This window comes from Centropristis striata, chromosome 13, assembly GCF_030273125.1.
Source record: "Centropristis striata isolate RG_2023a ecotype Rhode Island chromosome 13, C.striata_1.0, whole genome shotgun sequence".
NCBI lineage: Eukaryota > Metazoa > Chordata > Actinopteri > Perciformes > Serranidae > Centropristis > Centropristis striata.
This window is the reverse complement of record NC_081529.1, coordinates 1,956,489-1,981,969: the sequence shown is the minus strand read 5'-3', so window position 1 is coordinate 1,981,969 and position 25,481 is coordinate 1,956,489. Positions and strand designations below refer to the sequence as shown.

General features: G+C 39.6%; 1 protein-coding gene across 17 annotated transcripts in view; it reads left to right on the top strand.

Moving 5' to 3' along the window:
- Positions 1-25,481, top strand: part of LOC131983741 (nuclear factor 1 X-type-like) — a 223,784-nt gene that overhangs the window by 191,301 nt on the left and 7,002 nt on the right. For 3 of the 17 annotated variants that reach the window (XM_059348541.1, XM_059348540.1, XM_059348536.1), the window contains 4 exons: positions 3,314-3,388; positions 10,944-11,072; positions 16,027-16,202; positions 21,216-21,307. In XM_059348541.1, the coding sequence (XP_059204524.1) occupies positions 3,314-3,388; positions 10,944-11,072; positions 16,027-16,202; positions 21,216-21,287 (452 nt within the window). In that variant the 3' untranslated portion in view covers positions 21,288-21,307. Of the gene's footprint in view, positions 1-924; positions 988-3,313; positions 3,389-10,943; positions 11,073-16,008; positions 16,203-18,498; positions 18,647-21,215; positions 21,308-25,481 lie in introns of all 17 variants that reach the window. The other 14 variants (XM_059348538.1, XM_059348542.1, XM_059348549.1 and 11 more) reach the window with 11 other exon arrangements.

Below are 25,481 nucleotides of genomic sequence, written 5' to 3'. Positions count from 1 at the left end.
ATAGTATAAATCGTATGTCTTGGACATAATAATTGTGATGCACATGTCTATTTTTATTACACATTTTAATTAGTTTATCCTGTGCAGAAGTAGCTCACACTAGCTTTACTGTCCTTTAAAGCCCCGGAAAATGTTTATTTATTTATTTATGAATTATGTCTTATCATCTAATTTGGCAGTCAAGCAAAAAAGTGTATTTCCCCAAATCTTGAACTATTCCTTGAAAGATTCATGACTAAATAAATAGACAACAAATTAAGTTTCAGATAATATACAAATATTTTCAGGTGTTTATTTCACGTTAAAGAGCAACATGGTCTCACAGAAATCCGTGAAATAGCCACGGATTTGCTTAACTCAAAATCCGTGGAATAGCCACGGAATCGCTCAAATTTCCGTGAAACTGACACGGATTTCGCTACAACGCAAGTTAATGACAGTCATATTTTTCTGGCGAGATCTTCACCACAAAGTGATTATGTACATTCACTGAGTGAATATTTAGAAAATAAAACATATATTTCTCGCTAGAAATGTGATCAAAATCCATTTTTATGCAGAAACAAAGTCAAAATATTGATTTTTTCACTAAAAATGAGAGAACTGTCCGCCATGTTTTTTGTTCTTGAAAGTCACGTGACTTGGAACAAACCAATAGGAACAAATATCCATGGAATAGCCACGGGATATGACTGTCATTAACTTGCATTGTAGCGAAATCCGTGTCAGTTTCACGGAAATTTGAGCGATTCCGTGGCTATTCCACGGATTTTGAGTTAAGCGAAATCCGTGGCTATTTCACGGATTTCTGTGAGACCAGGTTCTTAAAGAGATAGTTGAGGACATTAAGTTGTATGAAATACTTGCCAGGTGTGTAGTGGATGTTCTGTGGAGTAAAACCTTGTAGTTTCATGACCCTACCAGCTCACCGGAACTACTTATTCTACGATCAGAACCGGCCAGAACTCCGACACCGGAGCTCAGAAAGTAAGCTAAAAGCTTTAATCCACTACACTGCTGGCAAGTATCTCACACTACTTAATGTCCAAAATCTTGAACTGTCCCTTTAACTGATGTGGACCAGAAGCCACAGCTCACCTCTTTCCTCCTCTACATCCCTTTGCCTCTGTACTATGTTGACCTTCCTCTCCACCCTCATCATCCTCACTCTCTTTCATTCACAACTTCTACTCACATTATTGTCCCCCCACCCCCCAGCGAGAAGAACCTGTTTGAGGTAGAAGGGCCAGGTTATAGCAGGTTATAGCATCCTTCCTAACATGCAGCATCACTCTTAAAGGGCCAGTTTACTCTATAAACTATATTTTCTCTGTTACTCCTACTGGACATGCAGATAGTTTTGGTTTGTAGAACAATAAAAAGTTAATTAAATATCATTTGTGGTGAAACATGACACTTGAAATACTCCAGAAACAAACAATGTCCCGGTTTCTGAGAATAATTTTCATTGGAAACTATTTTCAAGCAAACAAAAAAAAAGACCTGCAAAGTTCTGTGGAGTGGTCTGGATATTGTTTCTTAAATGACACGTTACTGTCTAGTTTTACCAATATAAGTTTTTATATGAGCACCACACCTCTTGGCATAAATGACATATAACTCATATAAAACCTCTGCAAATGAAACTATCTGCATGCTTACTAGGTGAAGAGTGTGAAAATATGTGTCTTGTTGTGTTTTCGCCCTTTAATCAGACCGTAAACTGACTTTAACTCTTTTATACTGGTGTTTGTTGTCAATGTATTCTGCTCAGTTAGTTCTTATGGTGTTAGTGCAAACATTAATTGGATTGTGTGTGTGTGTGTGTGTGTGTGTGTGTGTGTGTGTGTGTGTGTGTGTGTGTGTGTGTGACTGTCAAAGCCACATACTGTTGATATAAAACAGATAACTCTCAAAAGCTGTATATAGTTTTATTTATACAAAATCTCTTTGTGTTTTATTTTGTTCATTAAACTTTCTGAGTAAACTAGTGAAAACTATAACTAACTAGTGTAAGATCTATTATTATTTGTTCATCACGCATAATATTTGACGTTTTCTTGCCAAGAGTTAGAGAAAAAACATTTATACCACTCTGTACGGTAATTAGGAAGCTACAGCTAGCAGCGTGTTAGCTTAGCTTAGCTTAGCTTAGCTAAATGTGGGTCTTTCAAAAGTTTTGTACTATTCCTTGATTTACAGTGATAAAAAGTGTCTACTACGGTTATATACATATATATATTTTTAATTTTACACCGTATTTCTCATGCAATTAACAGCATTTTACTATAAAAAACAAAAAATTCCAATCAGAAGAACAAAAGCAAAATGCATCAACTAAGATGTTGAAGCAAAAAACATACAAATTACCGAAAAAAAATAGACAACAATAAATAAATATAAAAATTGCATGTTTTCGTATGTAAGCCTCACAAAAAAATGTGCTTTGTGTTTGGTCTGAACACCTTTTATATGTGCTGGTAGGTAGTTACACTGTAAAAAAAAACTGTAATTTAGATTGAAAAGTCCCTTTATTTTTAGGGTAATTGTGTCCTTGTGACAATATAGCATTTTTCCATTAATTTTACATGAACATTTTTATATTTTTACAGTAAAACTGTGGGTCTTCTACAGTTTTTCAAAAGTTTTGTACTATTCCTTGATTTACAGTGATAAAAAGTGTCTACTACGGTTATATACGGTTCATTTTACACCGTATTTCTCATGCAATTAACAGCGTTTTACTATAATTTCTACAAACATTTTTTACAGTGTGTAGGCTCATATTTACCGTACAGTCACGACAGTGGCGTTAATCTTTTCATCTTACTCTGGGCAAGAAAACTGATAACTTCCTGATTATTTCCCCAAATGTCCAACTGTTCCTGTCATATTATCCCCCAGACACTGTGACTTTACCGTCCAAACCTTCTGTTATCTTCCTTAGTATTGCAGTAGAACAGTACCAGTGTAATCATAACCACTCACAACCTACCATGTTAAATGTATTTATACAATAAACTTCAAATATATCTCCTGGGTTCAGTATTTCTGTTAGGTTTTCATGTGTTCTCCAGTTTCTAACCGCCATTCCCACTCACATGCTGCCATTTTAACACCGCCAGCAGTAATGATGTAACTATTTTATAGACACTTGCTGCACTCTATAACATTAAAATCCCCTGTTGCCCATTATTTAACCACCCTTCTCTCTCTCTCTCCCTCTCATTCTTTCCATCTCTGTCTCTGCCTTTTTCTCTCCTCCCCTCTTCCATTGTTAACTCTTCCCTTCTCCCCTTGTTTGGCCTTTCAGTGCAGCACCATTTGGCCAGTGTGCAGGAGAGGAAGATTAAGCATGAGAGCGATGGAGTGCAGTTTCCTTACCATGGTTAGAACATTAAACATTATACTGTGTACATGTATATACATGCTCTACTTCAGCTCACACCACCCTCAACCTGTACACATCTATTTTCTGTCTTTTTTTCCAAGTCTGTTTGCACTTCCTGTGAGCTGTTCTGCATCTCCCATTCGTCCTTTTCTCTTCTTCTTCTTCTCTTCTTCTTCGTGTCTTGTTCTCTGGCTATGCTGCCGCTGGGTGGGGTTGTTTCTTGCCAGATGTCTGCTGTTGTCCATTGTGGGTTTACCAAAGCCTTTTGGTAGCCCAGTAGCTCCATAACATCCACCGCCTGTCTGCCTCAAAGATGTTGTTGTAAATCTGTGAAAGAAATCAAGCAGGATGAAAAAAAAACCATCTCTGAATCACTTTTTTTATCCTTGTCTGACAAACACTCTCACACTGTATTTCCAGTGTAATTATGTGCATTATCATATCCAAAAAAAACCACATTGTTGTGACACACCACATGCATACAAACAGTTTTTCCAAAGCGGTGTGAATTTGTCAGCAGCGTTCAGCTAAGTGCTTTGGGTGTTGTAATTTTTGTTGTCGAGCCTTGAGAGAGAAAGCGATGAAAGACGCCGGAGAAGGAGAAGGAGGAGGAGGAGGAGAAGGAGGAGGGTGGTGTGTGAATGAGCAGCAGCAGCAGCAGCGCTCGCCGCCGCCTCGTGCAGCCGGTTGTTTAGACAGAGCTGTCGAGTGGCGTCCCACCTGCCGTAGGCCTGACTCAACCGTCTCCGAAAGACGGCGCAGGAAAAACAACATACGACCCAAACAAACACGACTAAAGGCACTCAGGTGTGTCATCAATGCACAAGGCGCCTTCTGTCTCCGAGACATGCTTACTCACTAACACGCACATTTACAAATGGCATCCAGACACACACACACACACACACACATACACACACAAAACTAAATTTCAGCTCTTTCTCTGATTTACATTCACACACACACACTCCCCAATCTGGAGAGGAGCAGCGTTCCGGTCCAGATGGCGCCTCCATGTGTCTACAGCGAAGGGAGCTACTGGGTTACAGCAGACATCTGTTCTGGTGATGGTGGTGGTGGTGTTGGGAGTGAGAGATGAGGAGGGGCGGAGGGAGGGAGGGAGGGGGAGGGGCCTCCGCCTCTGCCTGCTCTGGAGGTGATCCTCTCTACCTGAATGAAAGGCTCTGAGGCATAGCAGGTGATCATGTAATTCATCATTAAGTCTGCTGTCTCCCGCTCCGCTCTGCTCCGTTCTCTCCTTCCTCCTGCTTGCTCCTGCTGCTCAGGGGTGGGAAACCCCGCTATCAACTTTTCAGTAAGGAGGGGGGGGGGGGGGGGGGGTTGGGGGGGGGGGGGGGGTTCCCGAGTATTTGTGATACTGACAGAAGTATTTGCTGTTATGGGCTTAAACTGGTGTCTGTGTGTGTGTGAGTGAGTGTATGTTTTCTTGTACTTCCTACATAGTGAGGACCGGAAGACGTTTTTAACCAACAGAGTGAAGTGAGGACATTTTGGCCGGTCCTCACTTATAATAAACAAAGTATATTACCGAGTATTTGTGATACTGACAGAAGTATTTGCTGTTATGGGCTTAAACTGGTGTCTGTGTGTAAGTGTGTGAGTGTGTGTGTGTGTTCTTGTACTTCCTACATAGTGAGGACCGGAACACGTTTTTAACCAACAGAGTGAGGACATTTTGGCCGGTCCTCACTTCTTTAAAGGCTTGTTTGAGAGTTCACACTTTGTTAAGGGTTAAGTTTACAATTTATGTTACGGTTATGGTTAGGGTTGGGCATTTAGTTGTGATGGTGGAGGTTAGGTTAAGGGTTAGGGGATTCATCATTCCAATGAGCGTCCTCACAAAGATAGAAGTACAAGCGTGTGTGTGTGTGTGGTGTCCTTGGTTCCCGAGTATTTGTGATACTGACAGAAGTATTTGCTGTTATGGGCTTAAACTGGTGTCTGTCTGTGAATGTGTGTGTGTGTGTGTGTGTGTGTGTGTTCTTGTACTTCCTACATCGTGAGGACCGGAAGACGTTTTTAACCAACAGAGTGAGGACATTTTTGTGAAGTGAGGACATTTTGGCCGGTCCTCACTTCTCTTTAAAGGCTTGTTTGAGAGTTCACACTTTGTTTTAGGGTTAAAGTTTACAATTAGGTTTATGTTATACGGTTAGGGTTGGGCATTTAGTTGTGATGGTGAAGGTTAGGTTAAGGGTTAGGGGATTCATCATTCCAATGAGCGTCCTCACAAAGATAGAAGTACAAGCGTGTGTGTGTGTGTGTGTGTGGGTGTGTGTGTGTGTGTGTGTGTGGTGTCCTTGCTCTGCCTGCAGCACATTACCTCAGTGTTTATGAGTGCTAATGATGTGTGAGGTAGTAAGCTAATGGGGGCTAACGCAGCTCTCTTAATGTACATTGTTTCTTGCTTACCTGGATGACGAGTGTGCGTTTTTGTCTTGTGTGTGTGTGTGTGTGTGTGTGTGTGCGTGTTTGTGCGCACATGCTAGTGGACCAGTTCTGTGACAGTTAGGGGGCTTGTGTGGTCGCCAGCTTGTTAGCGCGGCAAGACTGGAGGGTCATGGGAGCAATTGGCTGCCAGTCTGCTTGTGCAGTGTGCCAGGAGCAGGACATAGAAATAATGTAGAACAAACAACTGTGTGTGTGTGTGTGTGTGTGTGTGTGTGTGTGTGTGTGTGTGTGTGTGTGTGTGTGTGTGTGTGTGTGTAGACTCACACTCACACACAGATTAAGGGAGAGATCAGAGTAACTTCTGTTAGCTTTATCAGACAAAGCTTTCATTGGGCATCTGGGCCTCATTTGCTGCTCCTCACTGAGAAGAACCACATAGAACCAGATATTTCAGCAAGACACAGACTAATTAGAGGAAATCACAGAGACTAAAAACAATATGTATAATTTAAGGCTGTTTATGCATAATAAGCTGGTTATAATTGAACTTGTACTCTGGTGGCACGCAGTCATGCCTTTACATACCGCAGAGGAAGTGGAGCCAAGCGATGCTCTGAATCCAACATGGCTGCCTTCAGTTCAGAGAGTTGAAAACTTTTAAACTGTAATATAAAAGAGCACTTTGTTTGAGTCAAAGTTCATTAGATACAGTAGCTAACTTGCCTTGGTGGGGGGAAAAACAAAGTATATTTAAGTAGCAGTACAATTTTTGGTAACGCTTTATATTAAGGTCCTTGTAATAACCATTAATTAACAAGTAATAAGGCCCTTGTAAGTCCTTACAAGATGCTTATTAACATTATTGTGTGTTTATAAGCTTATATAAGGGTTAATAATGGCATTATGTCTTTGTCATGCCTTTATTAATCTTATTTTGTTTGCTTATTGATATTAAAATATACTTTATTGCTCATCTATTATAAGTTAACTATAAGTATAAGAAATATTTAAAAAAAATATTATATCTAATATCTAAAATCCCCACTTTGTATAGAGAGAGTGCAAAAACTGCTCCGTGTTGACCAATTATTCCTAAACATTTAATCCAAATGGCTATAATTTAATGGTTTGATTCTGCAAACTGTCTTTTTAATTTAGAATTTCCTGTTATATAATATGTTTTTTTTAAATTATATTTTATATAATATTTAGATATAACTGTGCTTTTTGCAACTACAGGATCTAAAGCGAGAACAATGCCTTATTACTTGTTAATTAATGGTTATTAAGGACCTTATTATAAAGCGTTACCCAACTTTTTTTAAGGCTTTGCTTGAGTATTTCTATATAACTCTACTTTATACTTCTACCTGATAACATTTCAGAGGCAAATATTGTACTCGTATACTATTTATCTACCTATAACACCTATTCCAAATAATTTGGCATGACGTGAATAAAATCAAAATGCATCCAATTCAGAGGGAATATACACATTTTTACAGACACAATCCTCTTATTGTGGTTTCATTTCCATTGTGATATGTGTGGAAGAGATTGATTAATAAAGTTTTGAGAAAATAAACACTTTTCACTTCAAGAATAAATAGCATTGTCACAATCAAACCATGGAAAGAGGTAGTTTTATTCCAACTTTATGTGCGACCATGTATTTTTTTTTTTTAAAACAAAAGTTTATCACTGATCATTGAATATATACTGGCTTTGAACAGTTTTTAAATTTAATAATCGTCACACAGGATTAGCCAATGATCACATTGTTTTATTTACGTTTTAAAAAAGACTGTAGTAACTTCAGATATTTTACTCAAATAAAAGTACAATTAATATTTAATTTTTAAAGTAATTTCATGCAGAAAGGCCAGCTTCAGTATGTGTATTATATTGTTGGCTTAAAATGAATAATACTTTAATTACTTTATGTAATGTTGGGTAGCTTAACTCATAATTATAGCATTAAAATGTTGCTTACATGTCAATGCATTAACAATTATAATTCAATAATAGGATATACATACTATAATACTGTAAAAGTGGCCATTATGAATAATGAACACTTTTGCTTTTATTAATTTTGTATTTTCACAAAGTAAAATGTTGAACATAGAAATGTTTTTACAATTTATAAATTATAAATTTGACTTGAACCTGAAATATTTAGTGTTTTTTGCCACTTGGGGGCAGCAGAAACAAGCTGTGAACACAACACTCACATATTAGCAACTTTTCCATTGTGATAAAATTAAATAGGGTTTTAAATCACAAGTGTCATCACGATACAATATTTTATCAATTTTCTTTGGACAGTACAATATTAGCTTGTATCAAAAGTATGTTAGATACCCTAAAACACATTTATATCAACCGTTATATCGGCTAAAATATGATTCGAAGATTTTATTACTGAGCTCCTCCAGACATTTAAATTGAAAAAAATATTATTTTTTATTAAATAATTTAAAAGAATAAATATAAATAATGGGAATTAATACTGTCATGTTTTATCGATAATATTTTATACACGCCTGTGTGGAAACATTTGCCTGTTTCATACATTCACCAGCTAATAAACATAAAATAGGATTTATTTTGATGCTGGGCAAGTGACGTATAGTGCATGCTTTTTGTTGAGTTAATTTTTTTTGGTGCAGAAATAGCTGCAAAAGTTCAAAAACAAGAAGTTTAAAGAAAGTTATAAATCTCTTTAGAGTGGAGAGGAACTGCAGAGTCAGTAGATATTTCCGTGTGCAAGCCTTTTCGTATACAAGTAGTCATGAGATTTATTATTATCATAAAAATTATTGATTATAGCAGCTTTAAGTTAAGGATCTGAGTCCGTCTTCCACTGGTCGCTTGTCAAAAGTTTAGCACTGCAGCAGGTGCACGGCCTGTGCACATAATCAGACTAGTTGTAATATATTAACATTCAAAAACTCGCCATGGGAAGTAAAATATCAGAGCCAGATGGATGACAAGCCTACGCTTCTAATGTTCTGCTGACTGAAGCAAATGGTTATCTTCTTTAAAGTTTTTTATGAAGCCTTTTTTGTTTTAGAGTGTTCAGCTGTTCTTCCGCTCCATTTTTTTTTTTCCTTTTTTGTTTGACTAGGCCACCGTCTTCATTAAAAAACACACGGAATTAGAGCCAAACATATAATGTAACAATAAAAGCGTGACTTCTAGCTGTAAAAATTGGTTGAAAAGCATCTTGTGCCCTTCTGTCTTCACACTGCTTTTTTTTTTTTTTCATAATTCTAGCTGTAAATAAAATTTATCTCGCCCTGCTTATTGTATCCGCTCCTCCCACCTACATGCACAGTCACATGATGTGCCTAGCTGAACATAAGTGCCGGCGCCCACCTTTTTCTATACTTATCGGTGCCCACACAAGCACAGCTGCGCCCATGCTGCCTATGAGCATTGTGGGTAAATAGTGATAAAACATTTCCCAGTGTAGCATTAAAGAAAAGCTTTTCAGAAATCTGCTCTGTTAGACTTTATAAGCTTAGCTCATAAAATCTATTTCCACGTCTCTCTGGGCCATGTTGAAATTATCCACGTCTTTATTTGAGTGTGTTTGTTTTATATGTGTGAATATTGTGTCGTTTAGTACTTTATGGGGCTTTTTACTTGCCAGCGTTGTTTATCAGTGTATTCTTTCAACCAAATCTGGAGCAAACAAGTCCGGTAGAGAAAAGTAATGAGGTCTGTGTGTCCATGCTGATGTACTTTTCTATACTTTGACTTCCTCATTATTCTCTGTTTTATGGATTGTTCTTTCCAGAGTTTTATTTCAGCATATATTCAACATTGCGGTTCCCGACAGAGGTCAAATACACCATTTGGCACTGGTCCTCAAACCCTGAAAGTCTAAATTGTGCCTTTGGATTACCATACATCAAAATAAATTCCCTCAGTGCCCACCACACAAGGCCTTGATCACAGAAGAGAGCCTCTTTTATCTGTAGCTCTCACACTTTTGGCCATGTTTCTGGTCCGCTGGTGAGCCGGGCCTATACTTAACATGCCCGTTTTTACCAAACTGAGGGATATTTCATGCACTCCTTCAGCCTCAGCCGACATTTATAGACAGAGGGGGACACTTTAATATGTTTGTCTATGTGTGCCGGCCATGCCGTCACCGCTCCTCTCCCGCTTAACTCCTTCCATCTTTCTACCGCTGTCCCATCCAGCATTTAATGGCAGCTTGCCCGGGCGCTCGCCACCCAGCCTGAACATCTTGCGTATGTGTGTGTGAGAGAGTTCAAGCACTTTCTTTATGAAATAGTGTACGTCTTAAGGCAGTAACATAAAGTACCGGGCCGTCAGATATTGCAGAAGGGTGCTACATCAGAGGAGCCATTGATATATGTTTTGGCATGCTCTTCTGCAGCTATATACGTAGCCGCGTAGCTCCTGCTGGCTTTGGATTGGAAAACACAGTCTGCCCCAGATATGAGGCCATCCAGAATCCCATTCATTCTAATGAGGCATCTTGACAAGTGCAGTGAGTAGGTTGGTTGGCGTGTTTGTCGACTGTGTTCCTCTGAGATCATTGTGGTTTGGGATTAGTCAGATAGTTTGGATCTCAAAGAGGAGAAGAAGTGTTTGAATGTATTGCAACCCAGTGAGTAGGACTTTGCTGCTCCAGTGGGGACCATAGTTGGACCGCCATTGCATTTCCCAGCTCTCCTCTCTCTTGACACTGCGCCCCTAGCCTCCCGACCTCCCCCGACCTCCTTCCCGCCTCTTTCCCGTCACCCCCACTTCGCTCTGAACCCCTGCTGCTTCCAAACATGGCCTCTCCCTGGACCCCTGCCCTCAACCTCCCCCCCCCTCAGTCTGACGGACATGGTACAGCCCGCTGACTGTACACAAACATAGAGTATTGGACAGACAGATTGTGAGAACCCATCTGTATGTTAAGCCAATCAACAAATCAATGAATGAATCAGTCGATCAATCCATTGATTTCAATCATAATCATTAGATTCTTGCAATCAAATTAAAAAGTGATAAGCTTATTTTTTTTTTTAGTAGAGTCAAAGTAAGAAAAGCAGCCATGTTTGATTAAAACCTCGTCTCTGTTCTGCCATTTTGTTGATCCCCTTTTTGCCAGGACTCTCATCGCCTGGTTCTCTTAAGAAGCCGGGGAAATTCGATTTCAGCGCCCTGTCCTCCCAGACGAGGTCCCCCCGCATGGCGTTCACCCACCACCCACTGCCAATGCTGGCGGGAGTGAGACCAGGTGAGACCAACCCAGCTCCAGATCCCCTCCTTGATCGCCCCCACCCCTTCCTCTCCACCCCTTCACCATCTCCTTCTACCCACCCCCTACTTCTTCAGGGCCCCACCCCTTCCCCAATGGCGCAGAGGTTGGAGCATTGTCTTTGGGAGATGAGAGGGGCTTGGAATTAAAAGCTTACTAGCTAAAAGTCACCTTATAGGGTGCAGGTCAAGCTGGTGACGGAGCTTCTAGGGAGTCTGGTTGTGGTGTTTGACTTTTCTGGGTCTGTCTGGTGGATGGTTGGTGGTTTTATCTCTAGCAATCTATCTAGATCTTCAATTTCTGTGGGAATTGTAGGATCCAGCTTTTTGGAGCTTGATTCAAAAGCAAGGATGGTAAAAAAACAACAAAGCTAAAGCCATAGGGTCAAATGGCATCAAATCATTGGGGTACACCATGTGCTCTTTGGGTGTCTTTGCTATCGTGCAGACCAGATGTTACTTTTACATATTTTACCCCAATGATATAATGACCCTTCTAACTTCTACTCTAAACTCAACTTATCTCTACTTTTCCGGGTTTGGTTTTCACCATTTCTTTAATCTGAAATCTTCATGGAACTACAATTCCTGCGGGGCCTTAAATCTTGGCATGGGCTGTATTTCCAACCTGGTAAAGTGGGAAACTGCCTGGGACTCCAGATCTCCAGGTTCATTGTCTGTGTGGCACTTGGTTTGTGGTAATTTCATGAATGGCATTTTTTTTTCTTTTTTTTACTTGGGTGTATGTAAGTATTCACCACCAAAGCACACTGTTGACATGATCTGGGCCTCTGGGTCAAAATCTTGTTTTTAGTTAAAACTGATGCTTACATTGTGAAAATTCCCAGATTAATCCGTGTTTAAACCAGTTGCTTCTACTGTATTCGTTGCACAGAGTCCAGGTTGCACAGAGTCCAGGACCCCAAAGCAGACCGCTCTTGCCGTGGCTCTTTCCATTGTACTGTTCCCTATCTTCTTCTTTCTCTTAATAAATTCTTATTAACTTACTTTGACAGTGTGGAAACAAATTCTTCTCAATGTGGATGAGCACATGTTTTTATTCATATTGGCAAGGGCAGAAAATAAGGCTCTGAGTGTGAACCAGCTGATCCTCCACCAGGCTGAAACAAGCTGTTCATGATAACATCAGATATCAAACAGAGCCAGGGGCTCTGATAATAAATCATCACTCTTAATTTTATCACCATGGCACAAATCAAAAAAATGAGACTTCCTCTTCTTTTTTGGAAAGTGCACGTCTGTGAATTCACCCACTGCTCACTGGAACTCACTGGAGATAATTATGTGCTTCATGTGCTTTAGTTCTCTAGCTAGGCTACATCAAAGGCTTTTTAAGCCAGCAAGCAGATGTGAAGCAATGAGGTTGACCGCCGTGTCATTAAACCTTCTTCCGTGGTTGTTGACAGACCCCATGCCTCTTGAGATGTAGCTACAGCAAATGCAATCTCCACACACACTCGTATACACGTTCACGCTGACATGCACAAACACATACACCAATCCCATGCTTGTTGTGGCCAGTAGTTGTGATTTATACAGTTGTGATTTGTTTCTTTTTACACAAACTCTTCCAGTGAACAAGCTGGAACTATTCATGCCTGGCATGAAAGTGCCTACCACATCATCAGTGTTGTTGCTTTTCTGTGTGCAGACAAGATCCAAGAGGATTTACGGGCTGGGGAAGTCAAGTTGAGGAGCGTGTTAGAGCCAGCCACTTGCAGTGGTGGTGGTGGTGGTGGTGGTGGTGCTGGGAGATGGTTTTGGTATGGTTTGTCCCTCCCCCCCTAATTTCCAACCAGGGCACTCATACTCCCTGCAGTTGCCAGGCAGTGGAGGAGCGCAACTCATTTCAACCAGAAACAAGAGAGAAATCATAATTTCCATCTATCCATTGGCTCTACTCCCTAATCCTCTAGAGCAGTAGTTCTCAACCTTTTTGAGTCGCGACCCCCAATTTAACATGCATGTTGTCCGTGACCCCCGCTCACTGAACAGAATCTCACACGGACAGTTCAGATCACCCAAAAAAGAAACAAAATGACCAAAAAAAGGAAACAAAATGACCAAAAAAGACACAAATTGACCACAAAATGATAAAAAAAAAAGACAAAAATGAGCAAAAATGATACAAAGTGACCAAAAAAAGACACAAAATGACAAAAAAAAGACACAAAATGACAAAAAAAGACACAAAATGACCAAAAAAAGACACAAAATGACTAAAAAAAGACACAAAATGTCCAAAATAAGGAAACAAGTGACCAAAAAAGACACAAATTGACCAAAAAAAGACACAAAATGACCCAAAAAAAAGACATTAAGGGACCAAAAAGACTAAAATACATGAACACTTTAACACAGTGGAGACAGAGCTGACTTCCAAAATGATTTGGCGACCCCCAGAAATCATCTCGCGACCCCAATTGGGGTCCCGACCCCAAGGTTGAGAATAGCTGCTCTAGAGGGTCACATGGGCATAGCAAGTTTAGCTCAAGATTATCAATAAAATCAGAAATAGATGGCTAAAAGTAATGGATAAACAGAAACAGTTAGCTAAAAGTAATGGATAAATGGTTTAAATAGTAAGCTAAACACATTGACTAAATGATTGAAAAGGTTTGCTGAAAGTAATGGCTTACTGGTTGAAATACTTAGCTAAAAATAATGGCTAACTGGTTGGAATTGTTAGCTTAACGTAATGGCTAACTGTCTCAAATATTTAGCTAAAAGTAATGACTAAATGATTTAAATAGTTGGCTAAAAGTAATGGCTCAACGGTTGGAAAAGTTAGCTTAAAGTAATAACTAAATGGTTGGAATATTAAGCTAAATGCATTGACTGCATGGTTGGAATAGCTAAATGTTATGACAAAAGGTTGAAAGGATAAGCTAAAAGTAAAGACTGTTTAAATATTTAACTGAAAGTCGTGGCTAAATGGTGAAACGGCTACAAGTAGCCAAAAGGTACCAGCACAAATGCAAACATGACTAAATAGACATAAAAATGTGAGTGCTCACTCAGTCAATGAAATATATCGGCTTTTACTGTCTATAAAAAGTAGTGTTGAAAAGCATTGACATTAAAATGATTTCAAATAGCTTTCAGCTCTGTCTCCACTGTGTTAAAGTGTTCATGTGTTAATGTGTTTTAGTCTTTTTGGTCACTTAATATCTTTTTTTTGTCATTTTGTGTAATTTTTGCGTCTTTTTTTTATCATTTTGTGGTCAATTTGTGTCTTTTTTGGTAATTTTGTTTCCTTTTTTTAGTAATTTTCGGTCTTTTTGGTAATTTTGTTTCTTTTTTGGGTCATTTTGTGTCTTTTTTTGGTCATTTTGTGTCTTTTCTAGTAATTTTGTGTCATTTTTGATCATTTTGTGGTCAATTTGTGTCTTTTTTGGTCATTTTGTTTCCTTTTTTTGGTCATTTTCTGTCTTTTTTTAGTCATTTTCGGTCTTTTTGGTCATTTTGTTTGTTTTTTGGGTCATTTTGTGTCTTTTTTTTGTCATTTTATGGTCAATTTGTGTCTTTTTTGTTCATTTTGTTTCCTTTTTTTGGTCATTTTGTTTCCTTTTTTTAGTCATTTTGTTTCTTTTTGGGTGATCTGAACTGTGCGTGTGAGATTCCGATCAGTAACCGATTCCGGTCGCGGACAACATGCATGTTAAATTGGGGGTCGCGACTCAAAAAAGGTTGGGAACCACTGCTCTAGAGGGAGCGGAGAGTAGGTAGGGGGTGCAGGGATTCCCTCTGATCCTGTCTTCCCCCTCCACCACCACCACCCCATCCTCTACCCAACCCACCCCCATACCCCCAGAGTGTTTGGCCTTCACCCAGTCTATAATGGGATTAGTAGGGGACTAATAGAAGCAGGGAGACAGCTCAACTGGGGAGCAGGCAGCCTGGCATGGGAGCAAGGTGTTGCTGGGCTCAGAGGCATAGGCCCCTGTCTGGGGGGTAATGCAGCGGGGTTGGCACTCTCATGAAGTACACTCACACACACAATGTATAAGATGCAAGAACCAAAGAGTGTTGGCAACCCAACATGGGCAGCTGGGGGGCCTGGATTGGATGGGGTGGGTGTCAAACTGGCACAGCAAAGAGGGGAACAGGCTTCTAATACAAATCAAGGAGATTTAGTAATGGATATAGGTCTGACAGAGGGGGCTTTGTGTTTGGTCGTAGGGCAGATATGAGGCTCCAAAGCATATTAAGAGAATAGCATCAACTTAGACATACCGTGTGAAAGTACGGATTCGTTCTGTCATAGAAACAAAATGTGTCAGATGAAAAACGGCTTTACTGTCTGGTTGCCAAATTGCATCAACGCCAATGAATCACACCCTGAAAACAGCACACAGGCGTTCAGGCATTAAGAGCGGCTAATTTAAGACAGTACTCAATGATCTCTTTGTGCTTTTTTTTTTCTATTTGCAAGCTCTTTGGATCTGATTTAGACAAAATAAAGCTTGCATCTATTGAATTTCTGCACATTCAGGTGTGCGCCGTGTCTGCCTCTGTACCGGTCTGAATGGTGTTGACTTGTTATTATGCCGTCTCTGCAATTGTGCACATATGAATGCAATGTGTGTGTGTAAATCTCCTCCATAAAGCTGTATAGATTTATTGGAGTGATCATAAAACATTACGAGCAATGCCCATAATAGCTATTAACTTGAAATCAGCTTTTTCTTGGAAAAACAACATTCCTTTCATGTATGACATTTTTAAAACCAGATTTATTCCTTATGGTTTCCTGCTCTGATGTGATATTGTTGTTATCATTCGTTAACTACTCAACACATCTCTCCCATCTGTAAGAAGAATGTGTAGGAATTTAATGGCTCATGTCTTCCTCTCGCTTTCTGCATCTTTCTCCGCTTGTGTTTCTCTAATAGAAATGTCTCTGTTGGCAGGGAGTCCCCGTGCTTCAGCCTCGGCCTTGCACTTCCCGTCTCCCTCCATCATCCAGCAGTCTAGCCCCTACTTCACCCACCCAACCATCCGCTACCACCACCACCCTGGACAGGACCCCCTGAAGGAATTTGTGCAGTTTGTCTGTGCTGACGGCTCAGGGCAGGCCGCCGGACAGGTAAGGCTTAATGCCAGAGAGGAGAAATAAAACAGTGCTTTTAAATTGTGCCATTAATGTACAGAAACTGCACCTAGTTTGCATTAATATTGCAGGATTGTTCTTGAAGTAATAATGTCTGAAGCAATGAAAGAAGCGATTTTAAAAGAAAGCAGAAAATTGAAGATGTATAATCATGGGAAAATGTTTGTATGGAAGCAAAAAAAGGCCACAAAAATCATTCCAATTTTCAAAAGCAACTGTTTACCTGATTGGAAATTTGCAACTACTGAATACTGGTGTTAAAATTTATACAACGCAGACTTTGTAGCATTTAAATATTTTACTTTGAAAACCATGCGTCTGGCTTTTTGGGGTTTTCTTTTTTCCAAGTAAGCGTGAATTACTTTCTTTCTGGTGAACATATTCAGAAAATGTAATGAGTCACGATAAGATATAATTGCCATTTTAAGTATTTTGCGATATGGTGAGTATTGAGATACAATATATTGCCATTTAACTATTAACTGTTTTAACTGCATTTTGTGTCCACAAAATTAAATTCAATCAAGAATTGTTTCGTCAAATACGAGAAAATTGGGAGGCAGCCATTTATGTAAGTTGGATACTTGTGGGAATCCAGAGAGCCTATTTTCAAAATCACCATAAAACATCAAAATATAGCATAACTTTGCAGCGTTTTTCAAACAACTTTCCGACACAATATCCTGACAAACATGCTGCTAGATTCCTTAAATCTTCTAGTTTCATATGATACTAGTATGTCCAGTATACTCCTAAAAGTGAGCCTGCAACGGCCTCAGAAACGTAAAAAACGGTGGGCTGTTGGAACGCTAAATATCAATACTTGGCAGCCATGAATCGATATAATATCCCCATGCAACATATCGCAATACTATGCTATATCAATTTTAGGTCTGATCCATTTCTTCAGGCTTATTTGGTCCTCAGTAGCCATGATTTTAAAGTTTGAATTCTGGTGTGTGAATGTAACAAATCTCATATAAAGCACCCAGTTGTTGTTGTTTTTTTTACGTTTGTTGATAATTTTTTAGATCATAACTTGGCTGAACTGAACAGAGTTTTGAATATTAGACATTTATACTGTGTCTTCATTCTGATTATTCTGTTACTACACTTCTACATACTTTTCTATATACTTCTACATGGCTTCTGACTACAGTATAGTGGTACTTTATGGAAAAGTTTAATGGTCCCGCCTTCATTCACACTTAAAGTACTTCATTCACTCGAAATAGCAAGTGTGAGTTCAGAAGTACACCACTTGAGACGGGTCAGCTAATAAGTCAGATTCTGGAGTAAATTATTCCAATACTACATGTACTTAAGTTTCAAAATTAGGTATTCGGTTATTATGAATTATTACGGCCTGTCTTTGCTTCCATATATGTTTTATTTTAGAAAAATCAACAGCCACGTGTTTGCATACCATAATTATATGAATGTCATTACTTTTAAGTGCTCACAGTGCATGCCAAAAGCTTATTATCTGCTGTTTTATGTCTACAAACAATATAGAGAAATACACAGAAAAACATCCCACAGCAACACAAGTGAACACTCTAGACATTTGTTTTTATTGGTCTTCAAATCTTTGTATTGTCTTGTCAATGTCATTTTGCCGTTTGCTGTTTCAGACCCCAACGTTTCCCCCTCCTCCTCCCTTTTTTTATTTATTTTTTTGCTCCACCCAACCCCTCAGAAGTTTACAACCATCAGCACAAGAGTGAATCAGTCACGGCACACTTCAGTCAAAGCATTCCCGTCCTGTGTTGTGTCATCGTGTTTCTGTTCTCATCTCTAGCCTTTTACGATTTTAGTTGGAGTTTGGTTGTTTGGTGCTGGTATCGTTGGTGGTGTTGTGCTTGTGTAGACGAGTATTCTCCCATTGGTTTTGATTTCTTGCCATCTTCTGGACGAACCCAGTCAATAATTTTGCTCACTTCCCTCCTCCACACTTCCTCCTCCACCTACCACGGACCACCCCTTGTGGAACCTCTCACCTCAAGCTCCAGCTCCCACTCCTCTCAAACCCTGTGGTGATTATTATTTTTCACACCTCCATAAAAGATGCCGTCCACATACATCATTCCTTTGGTTGTTGTTTCCCACCACCACCTCCTCCTCTCCCTCCTTCCACCATCGCCTCCCCCCACCCTTCCTCCGTCATGGATATTTTTTTGGACCTGGCCTCCCGAGCTGCGTCCTCTTTTTCATTCCGTGTCTTGCGGATTGTCGCATGTCGCCCTCCTGACCCTATTTGTGTTGTCTGCAGCCAAACGGGAGCGGCCAGAGCAAAATGCCAGGCTCCTTCTTGCTGCCTCCACCTCCCCCAGTGGCCCGCCCAGTGCCCCTCCCTATGCCCGACTCTAAACCCAACAGCACGCCCCCTGACGGCGGACTCTCCTCGCCCGCATCTCCGTGTAAGTGACCCCGCAGAGACCGTTCTCAAAACCAAAACCAACAACAACAAACAAAAAAAATCTGAAAATCCCAACCCTCTCCAGTGAAAAGACCCCCTGCCATTGTTCTTCCTCCAACTTCGTGCCATCATTGTTCCTGTGTATCCAACATCTCACCTCCTTTAACCCATGGAAGGCTATGGAAGCCAGGACAGGATAAACTGTGGAGCTCAGAGTAGATCATCAGAGGTCTGGTTAGACATAATGGACATAATGGACTCCTGTGGTGCTCATCAGGGTTCTGTATTAGGCCCCTTCAAAGTTTGAGCGGCTCTACACATTGAGCCCATTCTGCGTTGTCTGGTGTGGAAGCTGCATCACCAACCCAGTTCTTCTCCTTCTAAATCCTCCTTTTCTTCCCCTGATGGACTCATTAGCAAACCTTGTCAAAAATACTTGAGAAGGCTTATTGATTATTAATTGATTCTTACTTGTGAAGAGCACAAATTTAGGGCAGTTAATTTAAATGGACTCCAAAATATTCCAGTTAAAAATTGGGGACATTGGTGGAAAAAAATGTAGTCATACTTGTTTTTTATGGTTGAGCTAACTCTAGCTTCTTGTTGGGATTTTTTTGTTTGGTGATTATTAAGTAGAACAGGGTGTGTTTTAAGTCCAACCGTGGGGCTTTTCTCACAACACATTTGTCTTCCTCACCTGTTTTAAGAGGGGCACTGGATGGAGCACTTTATTTTTTTGTTTTTGTTTTTAGCTTTCCTTCAAATTTAGTGTTTGCGTTTTACCCCCCAGTCAGCGTCTCAAAGTCTTTTATGTCTTATGTATGTTATTCCAATTCTTAGAAACACATGGATGTATCCTGTATATGTCCAAACACATAAATTATCTTTCTCTCTGTCTCTCTCCTTCTTGTCCTTCCTCCCTTTCCTCCACACAAACACATAAGCACAAGTCTGCACGCTGCATTCTGAATCCCTCAGTGAGATTCAAATGCTGGAGTCCGTAGGGGACCTCAAACTGCCCTAAATTTGTCAGAGGCTTTGATGCCAGTGGGTTTTAAATGTCCCTGACTGATCCTCAATGTCAGGATCCTGGTGTGCTCAAATCACTTCCAACTGAGCTTATCAACAGGATTTAATCACTCAGGGAGTTAAGTTTGCATACCAGATTTTGGTAGACTTCTCTGAGGAGTTTTCATGACCTCAATGCAATCAAGCAGTACTTTCTGAGTGCTAAAGTAATTTATCTGAAGTTTTTTGTTATTTAACAACGGTGAACCAGTAGGTATAATGTATGTTATTGCATGTTAATGGTGCAATGTTAATAGTTTGACATTTTCTTGTAACTGTATGATAAATATAATAGCCAGCAGCCAGTTCTCTTAGCTTAGCAAAAAGACTGGATGTAAAGGGAAACATTTAGTCTGTCTCTGTTCAAAGCTAACAAAATGGACCTACCAGCACCACTAAAGCTCACTATCTTGTTTGTTTAATCCATACTGAAAAAAAATGATACATTATGGTTTTATAGGGAATTTTTTAAACTATTTCTTGGCCGTGGCACCCCTTCCTTCCTTCCTTGAGTTGGTCATAGTTTTGGTTGGTGTTGTTTTTCAGTTTGTTAGCAGGATTGTGGCGTAACAATTGTTCCAATTTTTATGAAACTTGGAGAAAGTACCCACTACATTTTGAAGAGGATCCAAATCATGATCGGATAGATACATAAAGTTTTGTTAAAACTTTTGCATAATAGGGGATTTGTGCTGCATAATTGTGGTGGCAGAAAATCATTTGATGCCTTTGATGCCTCCTCAAATTGGACCTCGGAAAGTTAGCAAATTTTTGGTACGCATTTCACGACTCACCTGATCAGTTTCCTTTGCTCTTCGTTGTCACGCAAATACTGGAAACGGCTATCAACAGCTTGTGTTGAAATGCTCTGGGCAAAAGGATACAAAACATGTTCCCTGTAGCATCTTTAGTGGACACACTAAAGTTGGAAGAACGACTTCCCAACTTGAGAAATGGGAGCACATGAATGCACCATTGGCCTTTTTTTGGAGGTCTATGCTTCGCTTTTTGTACGAATTAAACGATAAAGATATAACATATTAATTAGTGAGCTTTAGAGGTGCTGGGAGGCAGGTTTTCTTACCTTAGGACAGAGCAACTGGTTACAGGAATGGTAAATAGTTATTCCTAGAAAAAGTAATATCCTAGGTTTCCCACACAATAACCATGTTAGTTTTTCCTAACCTTAAACAAGCGTTCCCGGTGCTTCAACCAAATCAAGTATCTCTGTGTGAACATGTTTAAAATGTGTATGTTTTTGTTAAAAATCATTCAAACTTGTTCATGAAGATATGTTAGCCAGAGCCCGGCCAAATCTCTTCCCATATTTTAGCCTTTGTGCTAAGCTAACAGGCTGCTAGCAGTAGCTTTATATTTATCATACAGACATTAAAAGGAGGTATCAATGTTCCCAACTAACTTTTGATAAGAAAACAGTAGGTTGCCAGCTGTTGTTGTGTATAAACTGATGTCTTTGTTTGTTTCTACCTCTGTTTCTCTAGCATACTCCACGCCAGGCGCCACAGCTCCCAACAGGTTTGTCGGCATCGGATCACGGGACAACAACTTTCTGAACATCCCGCAGCAGACACAGGTACGAGTCCCGGGACACACCGGCGGTTCTGCGTGTAGCTGTGAGGAGGAAACTTGTCTGTTTTGATTGTGATTACCGTATTTTCCGGACTATAAGTCGCTCCGGAGTACAAGTCGCACCAGCCATAAAATGCATAATAAAGAAGGATAAAATCCAACACCAAGAACAGACATGTCATCTTGAAAGGCAATTTCAAGAATTGAAAAAAATTTAAAAATAGAATAGAGGCAACAACAGGCTGAATAATTGTACGGTATGCTTACGTTACATGACACAACTGAGAACGTGCCTGGTATGTTAACATAACATATTAAGAGTTATTCAGATAACTATAGCATAAATCAGTAGTTCTCAACCTTTTTGAGTCGCGACCCCCAATTTAACATGCATGTTGTCCGCGACCCCAGCTCACTGAACAGAATCTCACACGCACAGTTCAGATCATACAAAAAAGAAACAAAATGACCAAAAAAGACACAAATTCACCACAAAATGACCAAAAAAAGAAACAAAATTACAAAAAAAGAGACAAAATTACAAAAAAAGAGACAAAATTACAAAAAAAGACATAAAATGACCAAAAAAGGAAACAAAATGACCAAAAAAGAAACAATATGATCAAAAAAAGACACAAAATGACCAAAAATAGACACAAAATGACCAAAAAAAGACACAAAATGACCAAAAAAAGACACAAATTAACCAAAAAAAGACAAAATGAACAAAAAAAGAAACAAAATGACCCAAAAAAGAAATAAAATTACCAAAAAAACACACAAAATGACAAAAAAAAAAGACACAAAATGACCAGAAAAGGAAAAAATGACCAAAAAAGACACAAAATGATCAAAAAAAGACACACAATTACCAAAAAAGACACACAATGTCCAAAAAGACATTAAATGACCAAAAAGACTAAAACACATGAACACTTTAACACAGTGGAGACAGAGCTGACTTCCAAAATGATTTGGCGACCCCCAGAAATCATCTCACGACTCCAATTGGGGTCCCGACCCCAAGGTTGAGAATAGCTGGCATAAATAACATGCTAAGAAGTTTACCAAACCATCCGTGTCACTCCAAATAACTAAAATCCAATGAAATCTTCATCCTCGGTGTCACTTTTAAACAACTCCGCTAACTCCGGAGGTAGAAGATGCGGCGCTTCTTCTTCTACGTCGCTTACGGCAGACTCATCCTCATACTCGGCCTAGAGCGCCCTCTGGCGGTTTAGTGTGAAAATAACATGTGAAATGATATACCGGGTAATAATGTGTTAATAATTTCACACATAAGTCGCTCCAGAGTATAAGTCGCACCCCCGGCCAAACTATGAAGAAAACTGCGACTTATAGTCCGGAAAATACGGTACTGGTCAAACTCAGGAAACGTTATTAACTGTGTGGATGTTGGCCAAGATATTTCTTATTCCCTCACTCCCTGAAACCTGCTGCTGGGTTTCCTCCACCTCTCCGCTCACACCATCCCACAGCGCTCCGTCAGTGTGTGCATTAGTACATCTGTATTTTACTGTACGTGTGTGGTTTACCATATGTGCTCAACTGTTTATTTGGCACATATGGAGGCTCCCCTTCAGGCAGCAGGCCTTCTCCCTCGCTGCCTTTCTCCTTGCTTCCTCTCTTCTTGCCTTCTAACTCTTTTTTCGCTCTTTTTTTGCTTTGTTCGACTCCGCTCTCCTCCCCCCCGCGGATTCATTTTTTTCTCTCTCCGCCTCGTACTTTCTCCCTCTTTCACCTTCTTCGTTCCTTCCCTTCGCCTCCTCCGTTACCACCAGTACTTTTCTCATTAGTGTCCAACCACACCCACCTGGACTTTAAAATTGTGCCATTAACCCATTGACGCCTAAAACGCCTGTAAAACCTCTGGGCGATTTTAAAATAAGCCCCTAAAACCTGAAGTTTTTCTGGAAATTCAACAGAAGTGTCAACTCTTCTACTAAATAATAGATTTTTCAGCCTCTGTAGCAGATAGAAATGAAATTCAAAAAGTATTTGAAAGCTTATAGAAATACTACAAAACGAGGTATCCGCTTTCCAGGCTTCAATGGGTTAATGTACAGAAACTGCACCTAGTTTGCATTAATATTGCAGGATTGTTCCTGAAGTAATAATGTCTGAAGCAATGAAAGAAGCGATTGCAGAAAGCATATGCCTCCTCCATTACCACCACTACTTTTCTCATTAGCGTCCAACCACACCCACCTGGACTTTAAAATTGTGCCGTTAATGTACAGAAACTGCACCTAGTTTGCATTAATATTGCAGGATTGTTCTTGAAGTAAGTATCAACAGCTTGTGTTTTAATGCTCTGGGCAAAAGGATACAAAACATCTTCCCTGTAGCATCTTTAGTGGACAAACTAAAGTTGGAAGAACGACTTCCCAACTTGAGAAATGGGAGCACATGAATGCACCATTGGCCTTTTTTTTGGAGGTCTGTGCTTTGCTTTTTGTACGAATTAAACAATAAAGATATAACATATTAATTAGTGAGCTTTAGAGGTGCTGGGAGGCAGGTTTTCTTACCTTAGGACAGAGCAACTGGTTACAGGAATGGTTAATAGTTATCCCTATTCCTGAAGTAATAATGTCTGAAGCAATGAAAGAAGCGATTGCAGAAAGCAGAAAACTGAAGATGTATAATAATGGGAAAATGTTTGTATGGAAGCAAAAAAAAGGCCACAAAAATCATTCCAATTTTCAAAAGCAACTGTTTACCTGATTGGAAATTTACAACTACTGAATACTTGGTGTTCAAATTTAAACAACACAGACTTTGTAGCATTTAAATATTTTACTTTGAAAACCATGCGTCTGACTTTTTGGGTTTTCTTTTTTCCAATTAAGCGTGAATTACTTTCTTTCTGGTGAACATATTCATTTTATCCCTATACTTGAGTCACGATATGATAAAATTGCCATTTTAAGTATTTTGCGATATGGTGAGTATTGAGATACAATATATTGCGATTTAACTATTTTAACTGCATTTTGTGTCCACAAAATTAAATTCAGTCAAGAATTGTTTCGTCAAATACGAGAAAATTGTGAGGCAGCCGTTTATGTAAGTAGGATACTTGTGGGAATCCAGAGAGCCTGTTTTCAAAATCACCATAAAACATCAAAATATAGCATAACTTTCAAGCGTTTTTCAAACAACTTTCCGACACGATATCCTGACACACACGCTGCTAGATTCCTTAAATCTTCTAGTTTCATATGATACTAGTATGTCCAGTATACTCCTAAAAGTGAGCCTGCAACGCAGACTTTGTAGCATTTAAATATTTTACTTTGAAAACCATGCGTCTGACTTTTTGGGGGTTTTCCTCCCTCGTATTCATTTTTTTCTCTCTCTCCGCCTCGTACTTTCTCCCTCTTTCACCTTCTTCGTTCCTTCCCTTCGCTGCTCTGTGCCGCGTTCATATGCCTCCTCCATTACCACCAGTACTTTTCTCATTAGTGTCCAACCACACCCACCTGGAGCCAGCTCAGCTCTGCTCCCAACACATGGAAACCATCTGAAAGTGCTCGGCTGATCCCCTCCCTTGTTTCTCTGCCCTTGGTTCTCTTACTTTTCCTCCCTTTCCATTTTCCCCCCATTCCTGATCCTTTCTGCCGTTATTCCCCTTCTTCTGTTTCTCACTCAGATTTTTTATCTTCTCTTGCTCCGCCACTTTTCACCACACATCAGTTTTTCTTACCCTCCTTCCTTCATCCTGCTGCCTTCTTTGTTACTCTTAAAAAGAGAAATCTATCTTAACTTGGAACGCACTCTGTTTTTCACCCCAGTGTTTTATACACAACTTCAGTGGCGGTTCTAGACCAGTTTTACTGTGGGGGCCAAGGAGGGGCCAGTGTTTAATCAGAGAGGCACATTAGCACATGAAAAAATGGCAAAGATGATATTTAAGCATTCAAAATCATTGAATGTCTTGAAAAAGACACAAAATGACCAAAAAAAGACACAAAATAACTAAAACAGACACAAAAAAGACACAAAATAAATAAAAAAGACACAACAACAGACACAAAATTACCAAAAAAAGACACAAAATGACTTACAAAGACTCATAAAGACATGAAAAGGATTCAAAAATGGACAAAATGGCCCAATAAGACTCAATGGATTTTCTCCCGTTTAGAGCAATA